This window comes from Microtus pennsylvanicus, chromosome 1 (genome assembly GCF_037038515.1).
Source record: "Microtus pennsylvanicus isolate mMicPen1 chromosome 1, mMicPen1.hap1, whole genome shotgun sequence".
In the NCBI taxonomy this organism is placed as follows: Eukaryota; Metazoa; Chordata; class Mammalia; order Rodentia; family Cricetidae; genus Microtus; species Microtus pennsylvanicus.
The window spans coordinates 27797372-27809793 of NC_134579.1; the positions used below are offsets into that span (position 1 = coordinate 27797372).

General features: G+C 43.4%; 1 protein-coding gene across 1 annotated transcript; it reads right to left on the reverse strand.

Moving 5' to 3' along the window:
- Positions 1-6776: 6776 nt before the first annotated feature.
- On the reverse strand, positions 6777-7298 carry Krtap11-1 (keratin associated protein 11-1). Its single transcript, XM_075954304.1, has one exon. It carries the CDS (start codon positions 7296-7298, stop codon positions 6777-6779), a length of 522 nt encoding a protein of 173 aa, XP_075810419.1.
- Positions 7299-12422: the final 5124 nt, after the last annotated feature.

A 12422-nucleotide genomic window follows, 5' to 3' on the forward strand; every position in this document is an offset into this window, starting at 1 on the left:
CTTCATTGTGTCTGCCCGGGAGAGGGGAGCACGGCCTCTGAGCTCACTTCCTCTTCCTCCCAGCATTCTGTTCTGTTTACTCCTCCCACCTATGTTTTAACCTATGAGGGCCAAGCAGTTTCTTTATTTTTTAACCAATGACCTTGCTCCATCACTCCGCTTTCCAGAATACAAAATAATCACTCAGAAACTATATTATTTGCAACACTGTTTGGCCAATAGCTTAAGCATATTGCTAGCTAGTTCTTAAATCCTAAACTAACCCATCTCCATTAACCTGTGCATCACCACGAGGCTGTGGCCTACCAGCAAACACTGCAGACACTGCAGCATGGATTCTCATCTTCAGTGGAAACAAAAGAACTTTTTTCTAAAGCAAGATATCTTTAGACCCAAATTTTGAAGTCAGGATATCTTTAAAACATATGTTGGTTTAGCTTAGCAGCCCATACAATATCTCTCTTTATTTAGTTCCTTCTCAGTCAAATAATTTAAAGAAAACAAAATAGTATACATAAACCAGAGTCTCTTTGTATATTACATCTTTACATGACTTATTTTTCTTTATTCCTTTACTTTTTCTACAAGTTTACTGTCTCTTTAAAGACTTTGTTTTATTTTTTTAGAAACCATTTACTTCTGTTTTATAACTCTCTATACGCTTTTTCTTCTCTCTCCCAAGCCTACATACATTTTTTTTAAACATCCTGTGACACATTTGGAAGTCTTTTTTCATCTGAATTTGTCTTTATTTTGTATCTGTAATCCTTTTCTGTCCAGGAGCACTTCTTAAAATGCTAAGTGGCATGGCTAGGACTAAGGCTGCTTTGCCTTTTGGCTCTGCCCAATCCAACATGGCAGAGGTCTGTTTACCACCTCTGCAAGTTGTGCACACCATCTCAGTTCCAGGAATACAGCAGGTCTATGTTGTGCCATTAAGCATTTTGTAACACACTGCTCACAGATCCCATTTAAATGTTCTATAGCCCAATCTCACCAGAGAGTCAAAGCCATTTGTGCTGGTGAACCAGGAGGTCACCATTTTTAAAGAAGCTGTGCAGTTTTTACTGCATGCCCCTTGCAGACAGAGCCTGTCTGAAAAATAAAATTGTTACCAAGAAGCCTCATTTGGCTTCCATTTTATGGATCTAGAAGCCTTTTTAAAAAATAATTTTTAAAAAGCTCTCTTAGACTTCATGTGGAAATTCTTGCCCCATGGCATACCAATCTGTTGCAGGTGGCTTGCCCCCCCCCCCTGAAAAATCTTTGATAGGAGTAGATGGCCCAAATGATCCAACATTTCATAGGACCTATGTTGGTGTTTTCTCTGAGTTCTATATCCAGACAGCCTCAAGACGGCTGGTTGAGATAATTAAGCCTCACAGAATGTTCCAACAAGGACTTGACCATGATTCTAAATTTTCTTTAGGTCCCCATAAGATTATTAACACCCCAGTCAGCAGGAAGTAGCCTAGAAAACTATACCCATACTCTCAAAAACTGGATTATGGGTGTTTGTCTTTGTTTAGAGTGTTGATTACAAGTTGCTATAGATAATGGTCAGGAAAAAAAACTAAGCAAAGGAGGTTAGATTCAGAGGTCTTGTTTTGAAGAAAAGGGGGGTGCTGTGGGACAATGGTCTTGTACCCTGTAAAGATTTGTCACTTTTATTAGTTTAATAAAATGCTGATTGGACAGTAGCCAGGCAGAAAGTAGAGGCAGGGGGATCAGAATAGGAGAATTCTGAGAAGAGAAAAGGCTCAGTCTGACATCGTCACCCACAGAGGAAGCAAGATGAGAATACCTCACTGATAAAAGGTACTAAGCCACATGGGTTAACACAGACAAGAATTATGGGTTAATTTAAGAGGTAAGAATTATTTAATAAGAAGCCTGAGCTAATTAGGCCAAACCAGTTTATAATTAATGCAGACCTCTGTGTGGTTTTTTGGAACTAAACAGCTGTGGGACCAGGCTGGACAGAAACCTCCATCAACATGGTAACAATAGAACCTGTATCAATAGATAAATCCTCCTTTAGATCAGAGTAATGGCCTGCATTTCTTCCCCACACCAGCATCATCAGTAATAGGATGTTAGCAATCTCATCATCTTTATCATTGATTCTTATAAGAAATCATACAGCTACTTGGTTTTTATAGCTATACCTATGCTAAATATCCTGCTTCTCAATTATAACTGTTTTATAATGTGAAATGTACCATATCAATCACACCTAGTTGATAGATCAGACTACATTGTAACCAAAAATCCCTTAATAAATGTCCATCAGGCAACTCAGTTCAAAACCACACATTCTATAATAGAGATTGAAGCCAGGGGCAATAATAAGAAAAACTCTAGATTCATAAGAACAAAGTATAAAGTCTTTTGTAGTAATATGGGCGGTGGCAGGGCTGCGTCCCCAACCCCCAGCCGCCTGCCCGGCTAGCTTTTGCCCAGAAATAATTACACAGACACTGTATTCTTTTAAACACTGCTTTGGCCCATTCCTATCTAGCCTCTTCTAGGCTAATTCTCACATATTAATTTAGCCCATTTCTAACCATCTGTGTAGCGCCCCTAGGTGCGCTTACCGGGAAGATTCTAGCCTAAGTCCATCCTGGGTCGGAGCTTCATAGCGTGCGTCTTCCCTGGAGAAGGTAGCATGGCGTCTCTCTCTGAAGCGTCTGCTCCCCAGCGGAGAGCTGTCGAGTCTGACCTCACTTCCTCTTCCTCCTGGCATTCTGTTCTGTTTACTCTACCTACCTATGTCCTAACCAATGAAATGGGCCAAAGCAGTTCCTTTTATTTTAACCAATGACCTTCCTCCATCAGTCTTTACTGAAAATATTTATGTTTCTAAACATGGGTAGAATTTTTCTGAAAATCCAAAGAGACTTGATGAGTTTTTACCAAAATCAAGGTCATAACAGCAGAACCAACTCTGTCTTCCCTGTGGGTAGTTTCAGAGTCCACTCTTAAACTCCTGTCCTTTGGCCAACTCCCTATATGTTCCTTTGACTCTTAGAATTTTGTGTCTTTTGCATTTAAAGTCAAATATTCTAGAGGTAGCACATGCCCTCAGTAATTGCCACAGTTTTAAAATAAGCAAGTACCGAATAAGAAAAACAGAGTAATATCACCATACATTGAGAGCTTTCATGATGCCTCTTCAAAAACATTCATATGCAATGTTATATAAAGCTTTTGAAAGTAAACCAGGAAGCTTGTGGAGGTTAACATACAGCAGAGAGGAAAGTCTAGCAATGACTCTACAACACTGAACTACAAGCTTTCTAAGGCCCAGGAATCCTATTTCTCTTTATTACTGAAAAACTGACCTGGGAAGGACATTAGCAATGATTGAACAAAAGGCAGAAAGGAGAGATGGAAATTGGAAGGAGAAAAAACTGAGTTCTGAATTTGGCAAAAAAAAAAAAGTGCCCAAAAGTGATCAGTGCCACAGTAGTGTATATGTGTACCAAGTGCCACCATAATGTGAGTGTACCAAGTGCCACAGTTAACGTGAGTATACTGAGTGCCATGGTAGCGTGTGTGTACTGAGTACCACAGTAGCATGTGTGTACTGAGTGTCCCCATAGGGTGAGTATACCAAGTGCCACAGTAGCGTGTGTGTACCAAGTGCCACCATAGTGTGAGAGTACCGAATGCCACAGGATGTCACTTCAAAGTATTTAATGTGTTAACTTTCATGCTATGTGTATTTTACCACATAAAATTTTTATCACATATCTTATAACCAGAGTATAAATGACCTCCATGTCCCCAAACTTTCGATAAAGTCTTTCAGACATGCAAGCACACAAGTGCCTTAGGAAGGAGATTTACTGAAAATCAAAGAAAGGAAGTACTGTCAAATGTCTAGATGGGGGTAGTCTAAACAGAGGCAGACAGAAAGCTGGAAAGCACCCCACAAAGGCATGGAACCCTTCTAACACAGACTGTTGAGGCCACGGCTAAGGGAAACAAGACACTGTTCCCCCACCTCTGTCTTCAGAGTTCCCAGAGCTTCTGGAGAAGCCATGCTTTAAAAAAAACTGAAAAGCAAAAACACCTCCATCCCCAACAAGATACAGCTCACTGAATTTCTGGATCAAAGAACAGATGGTCCCTTGAGACCTGGGTTGCACATATTATATTAGTTTATTCCTGAAAGCAGAGGCAGGAGATGCTATACCACTGCTTCTGTTTCCCAAGTGAGCTAAGAACTGAGGAGGTAAGCAGACTCCCACAGAGCAGCAAAAGCTGCAGTTTCCACACTGATGGAGTGCTAGATAGAAATTGCATTTCTTGGCCTTAGGCTAAGAATCATCACATCTCTATCTTTAAGACTCTTCTCCAAGACAAACTTAAAATTTACTATGTAATATGGCAAAGGATGGAGAGAACGTTCAAAACCCTAGTGTAAATTATATAGTGTTATAATAGCAAAAGCAATAATAATAATTCCCCAAATAGAAATGGAGATCAGCAACAGCTTGGCAAGATTGCTGCAATATACTTGGGTGTCCACAGTACAACAAACAGCCCAAACAAAACAGTGTCATATCAGAATATAGCATGTATCTCAATATGTATTTTGGATATACTCTCTTACTTATTGGCATTGATTAGTCACATAAATAAAAAGAGAAACCATCTATTCATTGGAACCTAGAAAGCAGAAAAGCAAATAAATACATACATACATAAAATAAAAAATAAAATAAAATGGTCTATCGGCCTCTGAATTTTCCAAATCATGTGTGAGTGAGTAAGAGAAATGGTATTTGAGAATCACATCAGCTGAAACAGAAAGATCCATTTAGCACATCATCCCCTCTCCCCACACACATACCCAGTGATCTGTAATTTGGAACAAACTGGAGCATTTTGGAAAGTCTGAGCAATTCTTTTTAAAAGAGAGGACATGGAATGCGCATGCAGCAAAAGCCATGTCTTCTTTAGTGAAAGATGCGTGTGAGTCAGAGCCAACACTGCTTTGATAAAGGGGACCTTGGAAGAAGAGTCAGCAGAGGGAGAAATTGAAAATACTGCATCTATATAGAAATCATCTATACGTTCTGCCTCTGAAAAGCCATCAGTAAAATAAGAAAAACACTTTGTACTGACGACAGAGAATGCTGCGTGGAGCCTCCACACAGCAGCTCTCACTAGGAGAAAAGGCATCTGCCACTTCCGGCGCTCGCCCCCATCTGTCTCTATTTTGTCTAATGATGGTCCATTTCTGTGTATGTTGGAGCAATCCTGAAGAGAACATATTGAGATGTGCTACTGGACACAACAGACGAGAAGGGCGAGCGCAGGCGCGCTGGTAGCCATGTCTGTGTTGGAGCAATCCTGAAGAGAACATACTGAGATATGCTTCTGGACACAACAGAGGAGAAGGGCGAGCGCAGGCGCGCTGGTAGCCATGTCTGTGTTGGAGCAATCCTGAAGAGAACATATTGAGATGTGCTACTGGACACAACAGACGAGAAGGGCGAGCGCAGGCGTGCTGGTAGCCAGCTCTCACACTGCCATGAAAGGCGAAGGGAGTTGGCACATGGACTTCCCACCCACCAAGACAGCTTGGTTTATCAGCTTACGGACTGCAGGAAAGGGCAGCGAGGTTGTGAGGGTTGAAACAAACTCATACCGGAACTGGAGTTGTTTTGTACCTCAGAGGTAGAATATCTGGCTAACTTACACAAGGATCTTGTTTCAGTCTTTAGTACCACACAAGCACAAAAGAAAAATTATTAAGAAATAAAACAATGTTCCTGAAGCTTTTTGTAATTCTCTCCTGCCAGATACACCCAATATCATTGACTCATTGTGTCTGGGACCACAGATTTGTTCCAGAGAGCAAGGGGAGGTTACAGTTAGAGTCAGTCCTTTGATTGCAGCGTCTCTCGAGGCCTAGAATCAAGATGCTTCCTTCTTCATTCTCCCTCCAGCCCAGCCGATCATAGAGGGATCATTTCAAAGGTTCCCTCTGTGCTCTTTTGATTAGGAAAGCATGAACTCTGGTCCTCCCCTCTATTGCTTGCTTTACCGGGCAACTTTCTGAACTCCTTTACTTCCTCAACAGCTTATCTTTTGCTTCCACGGAAGCCATTCTGTGGGCCCCTCAAATTTTCAGGGAATTATAGAAGTCAAACCAGTTGTCAAAGTTCACAGTGCTTCACCACAGCCCCTATTTACCCACACTCTACCAACGAGAAAACATAATGTGATCTCTGGCTGGTCTGGGGTCGCAATCACCACACCTGTGGTCTGGGCTCGCAAAGGGAAAATGTCAGAACCTGATCAGTGAAGAATTATTCTTAAACAACAAATAAAGGAGTCAGCTGAGGCATGTGGTTGCAAGGCCAACGAATGCAAGTTTATTGAGAACTACACAGAGCGACAAGCTCCCTCTTTCAGAGACACAAAAGCAGAAGCCAGGAAATACAGCGGCAGGGTGAAGACATGGGCTTTTGGCAACAGAGCCTCTGGAAGTATCACGAGACCTCAGACTGGACTGAGGGTGGCAAAGGCTTCGGAAGCATCAGGAAGCATACACGGCACCAAAAATCAAACCTTAAAGTCATCTTAGTGCTGGTAAGAAAGATTTTAGGGCGTCAAAGGCAGCCTGTGCATAGCTAGCCGCCAGCAGCTGGGCAGTCAATAACGGTCAGAGGTGAAGTACTCAAGCAGCGTACTGGAAGATCCTGGAAACACAGCTGGTAGAGCAGGGACACTCAGCTGGCTCACTGGCTCCTAAGCATTTAGCAAGTTCTTCGGCAGCTGGACACACAGGACTGCTGGTATGTCCTGGTGACTCCACAGGTTGGTTGGCAGATGGTGGAGATGCCGCCCACTGGTTGGCAGACAGTAGAGATACCTCCCACTGGTTGGCAGGTGGTTGAGATGCCTCCCACCGGTTGGCAAGAGCTGGAAATGCCTCCCAGGGACTGACAGCCACTGGACACAAAGGTGAGTGGCCGGCTACAGGGAGTTGAGCAGGGATTGGAGACACAGGTAGTCTGTCGATTGCAAGTTACCTGGACAGGAGTGGAGATACAAGAAGTTCTCTGGTAGCATGTTGGCTGGCAGGCAGCGGGCTCACAGCACGACTCCTGACAATGGTCCAGGAGCCAGGAACCAGTTTGGAAGGAACTGGGCAAGTAGATGCCACTCAGGCAGTCTGCCTCACGGGTTGAAGTTGTGGCAACTGGGCTTGCTTGGACAGTGTAACGTCCTCCGACTGGCCTGGAAGAGCAATTTCTTGTGGAGCAGTTGAAAGACATGATGGCAGAGAGAGGCTGCAGTGTCTCCTTGACGTTAGCTGAATTGTGAATGCCCCTTCGGGTTCCTGGGCTTTTATATATCCTTGCTCATGGGTGGGGCCCCCATGCTGGTTGCCTTGGCTTCTTTGGCTCACACCTCCTTGCCTTAGAACATCTTGTGAATCTACAAGTTAATTGTCTCTTGAGAAGCCTTCTCCCTCGTAAAGGCCGTTTAGTAGTTTGGTAACTAAATCATAAGTCTCCTGCACTGTACTTAGTCCGGGTTAAGAATGCTGGTTGACAGCTTCAAAGCTATTGGTCATCCTTCCCCACACTTTATCCCCCACTTATCTGCTTGCATCCGATGAGTGTCCGTCCAGCCACAACTCCAAACATGCCACTGTCCTGCCATCACACTCTCCCTTCTGGCCAGGACTGATTACAGGCTCTCGTCCTGCTTGGTTTGTCATTGGCACTTAATATACTTTAAACATAACTTAATCAGTCACTCTTCCACAGCTAACGGGGCTTCTAATAAGGGGAGTTGCTCATTCAAACTCCTTCATGATAGCAATGATAAGACGGGCCAAGGCAAAGGACACAAAGATTTATCCAAATCAGCAGGTGATCCTCAGCATTCCATACTGGACCAATGCAGGAAGTCTGGAGGAATGGGAGAAGGCACTTGCATCCTTTCTATTCCATCAAGACAGCAAGCTAGATGCTCATTAAGTGGAACTACCTTCGCAGCCAAGACCCTTTTTAAATAAATTAGGTGAGAATTATCCCTAAAAGTTTTGCTCTAATAAAAATGGGTAACAGTTACTCATGAGCCTCATTAGGATGCCAGGAGACAGGCTTCATTAATTTTAAAATTATTATAATGTTAATTTAAAAGGCTACAGTGTCTTCCTCCCGTTTTGCTCAATGTATCCGAAACGTATTTATTTCCACACAAGTACTTATAGATAGGATGCATTTTAATCAGGAGTAAAGTAAAGACTCTCCAAGGTCATTGTCTTTATCACAGATAAGGACAGGCGAGGGTGGGAGGATCAGACACTTAATCAATGCTTGGTAATAAAAGGGTATATGAAGGGGTCTCTGTAATATTTAATTATGCCTTTTCTGCTTGGGAAACCATACAGATGCTCTTCTCCTTTGTTTCATCTCAGTATAATACAGTCAGCTCTAAGTGAGAAAACTGCTTCTTTGAGTCCATCTCTACACAGATCAACTGCCTGCTTTGGCTAACAAAATAAATCCCTCCAACACAGCTTAAGTGACCACGAGTATTTCTCCCTTAAACAGCCTCAAAAGCTGACCAGTTTGTGATCTGGCTTACATAGGGGACAATGGTGGATTGACATGTATGTGAGGGCTGCAGGCAGGGCCACAAAGAGAAACTCATCAGAAGTGCCCTCGCAGGAGCATCCTTCATCTCCTAGGAAGCTAATGATACACTCAAGAGAGAGGATGCTGGGCTGTGGTCTGCGTTAGAGATCCCGGGGATCAGCTTCAGGGACTCCAAGAATGCACTCGGGAGCCAGGAAGGAGGACGAAGTTAATGAGGTGACTATTTTCTGCAGTGTTGTGACCATGCTCTTTCCACCACTGAGAACATCCCAGATGGTGTTTGAAGGTCCAAGTGCCTTGCCAGAGGGATGGGCTTGCTTGTTTTACAATAGATGAGTCGTTTACAGGCTTCTACCAGCTGAAGACTTGTAGGACATGAGGGAGGAGAACTCAGAGGAGCAACTGGGAAAAAGAATGAAGGCAGGAGACTGTGCCAGTACCCATCAGCACATTCCTGGAATGACAGAGATTCCATGTGTGTGTGTGTGTGTGAGAGAGAGAGAGAGAGAGAGAGAGAGAGAGAGAGAGAGAGAGAGAGTCAGAGTCAGAGTCACAGTGTGTGTGTGAAGGTCAGAGCCAGAGCACAACTTTAAGGAATCTCCTTCCACCATGTGAGCTCAAGGCACCAGGCTCAGAGGCAAGTACCTTTATCATCTCTACAGCACTGACTGGGTCATTATCTGTCTCTAGTCCACGTTTCCACGGAAAGTCAAAAATCACAAGAAAGGAGTCCTAGAAAACACCTTCTGTGGGCGTCGGAAGGAGAGCAGGGGATAAGGGGTCCCAGAAAACACCTTCTGTGGGTGTCTGGGGGAGAGCAGGGGGGTAAGGGGTCCCAGAAAACACCTTCTGTGGGCTTCGGGAAGACAGCAGGCAGATAAGGGGGTCCCAGAAAACACCTTCTGTGGGCATCGGGAGGAGAGCAGGGGGTAAGGGGTCCCAGAAAACACCTTCTGTGGGCTTCGGGAAGAGAGCAGGCAGGTAAAGGGTCCCAGAAAACACCTGTGGGCATCGGGAGGAGAGCTGGCGGGTGTTTTTAGAGCACACGTTTCTCACCCGGCTGCTATGTCTGGAGTTTCATGTACTTTACCTCACCCGATCATTCCAGCACTTCCGTGGAGGAAGGAGGCATCAGGCCCCAAGACAAACACAAAGTTCAGGGAGTCTCAATAGGCATCCGAGTCATTCACTTTGTATCCGACTAAGGGAAAATTCAAATTGAGCAAAGCCTAAGCATTCAGGTCATAACTGGACTACTAAAACATGAGGGGATGCCTTCACTAAAGCATAATGAAGAATTTAATCATTTAAATCAAACCATCAATCCCACACTGGTGACAGTATAAAAGATATCGTAAGTCATCCCTCCTTCCGGTCATTAACTATTTAATGACAAAATAAATGAAAGAAGTCACTCTGCATACCATTTAATACTTTTTATTTAACTAGAGCGAGATTCAAGGTCATTATGAGCAAAGCAAAACAAGAGAGCCATCATAACTTGAGACTGCAATTTGAACTCACAATTATTTATAATGGCTATGTATGTAACTAATTTTCAGAGAACAGCAGACTGGGGAATTGGCTTGTCCATTTTCCACAGAACCTACCATTTTGCAGATGTTAAATGAAAGTAATCGGTTGAATGGGTTCCTTGGATTTTAATTACTGAATGAAACTACTGGTTTGTGCTTGCATTGGGGCTAAAAGCACTGAAATCTTAAAATGATTTCAGCATTTGTGAGTCATATTTTTCAGACAGGCCAAGACCTTGCCATACAGAAATGAAACCCTTTTCGCATCCTGCCACTCTTTGAAGCTCCGTCCGTCGCGTTAGGAAAGCTACTTCAGATTTGCATGCAGTTTCTTCTCAGTAGCACACATCTTTTATTGGATTTTTATTTACTCAGAGTTGCAGAGTAGAGTGACCTGGTAAGGCATCCTTGAGGGCAGTTCTTACGTTGAAGGCTTGGTCTTCAGTGCAAGGCTCAGAGCAGAAGCTATGGGGAAATGATCGGGTCAGGTGGGTTAGTCCATTGAGATACTCATAGTGAATGGACTATGGGAAGTGATGGCGTTTGTGGGAGGTGTGGCCCGATTAGAGTTCAGGGCCCAGTGGGAACATGTCTTTGAAGGCATTGTCCATGGATTCTTCCTGCCTGCTCCCTCTCCCTTTCACACACCTCTGGTTCCAGGCTTCTGTAAAGTAAGCAACCTGATCACACACACACACATGCACACACATTCAGATGCACATGCACATGCTCACATGTACACACGTGCACATACATGCACACACATATTCATGCACACACACACATGCACACACATATTCATGCACACACACACATGCACACACATTCAGATGCACATGCACATGCTCACATGTACACACGTGCACATACATGCACACACACATGCACGCATGCACACACAGATGCACACACACACATACACATCCATACACACCACAGTGCTTCCCCTCACTATAGTCCCAACAGCAATGGAACTTGCTTGAATGCTGACAAAGTCTATGAGACCATGACCTGAAATCAATCTTCCTTGTTTAATTTATTTGCTCACAATGACGGAGAGACCAATATTCCACTGACAATCATGTGATGTTTCAATTAGCTACAGAGAATCCAATTTGACAATATTTTAGATGGAATAAATGAATCATACTTTCATTACAACAAGGGGAAAACCATTCAGCCAAATAGCCACTGTTACTCCACGGTCTGTGCCGTACGAAACTTCAGTGCAGGAACAAAACCAGCTTGGGAGGACTGCTTACCGTCTCCCCATTGCGGAGTGTGGAGAGAGAAGCTAGCGATGGGAGCAAGCAGGGAGAGATCAAAGGACTACTCTTGCCCATTATCTTCATCACAGATGGGCAATTTGCTCTCGTTTGTGTAGAATGATCTAAATCGTATACAATAATTATCACGGGCTGGGAACGAGCAATTCTTTCACTCAGACTGAAGCACAGCAATCAGTAACCAGACCAACCATTCGGGAATGAAATGAGTTAAGCAGGTGTGGACGGCTGAGGCTTCGTGTTCAGAGAGAAAACTTTTCATCAGAAAGCTGGGAATAATGTTGACCAACACCAGTCGAGAGAAAACGACTGATTGAATCTCATCAAACACAGGCATGGCAAATCTGCAGAAAAATTAATAGATAGAAAGCAAAATTTGGCCTTTCTCTACTTTGAGGAAATGATTGTCTTCTCAAAATGAAGCTACTTATTGTCTCTTGAGAAATATAAAAGAAAATTCAAATTTTTATGGAGAGAGCATTATGGTTCCTGTAAAACTAAAAATTAATTCTTTCTCGGCTGAGTAACTCTGCTTTTCTTTTTGAGTTAGCATGGGCTCTAGATTGAATCTCCAAAAATCCCTACTAACGGAGACATTAGAAGCCCTTGAGGCTTGAGTGAGGCACAACACGAAAGTTAAAATTCATGCTGCAAACTCTCTTCAAAAACCGCCAGTTAGAAGACGAGTGGAATCTCAGGACAGCAGAGACAGAAAGCAGGGGTGAAAATAAGCCAGCACTGTCTACCAAGATGATTGCATGGGTGGGTGTTGCTTTGGGAACCCAAAGACAGCCAGGAGCAGCTGCATGATCTGCATAAAGAAAACAAAGCCTTCAGAGGATGCTGCCGAGGTTGTGAATTCCTGAAATGGATCCTTCTCTCTCCATCCACTTTCAAGTTCAAGTAGATTTCAGTGTGTGCTTCTTTCTTTCTTCTTTCTTTCTTTCTTCTTTCTTTCTTTCTTCTTT

Bases quoted from the DNA above. Each gene is read 5' to 3' on its own strand.
- Krtap11-1 (XM_075954304.1), bottom strand. From the start codon at position 7,298: ATGTCTTTCAACTGCTCCACAAGAAATTGCTCTTCCAGGCCAGTCGGA.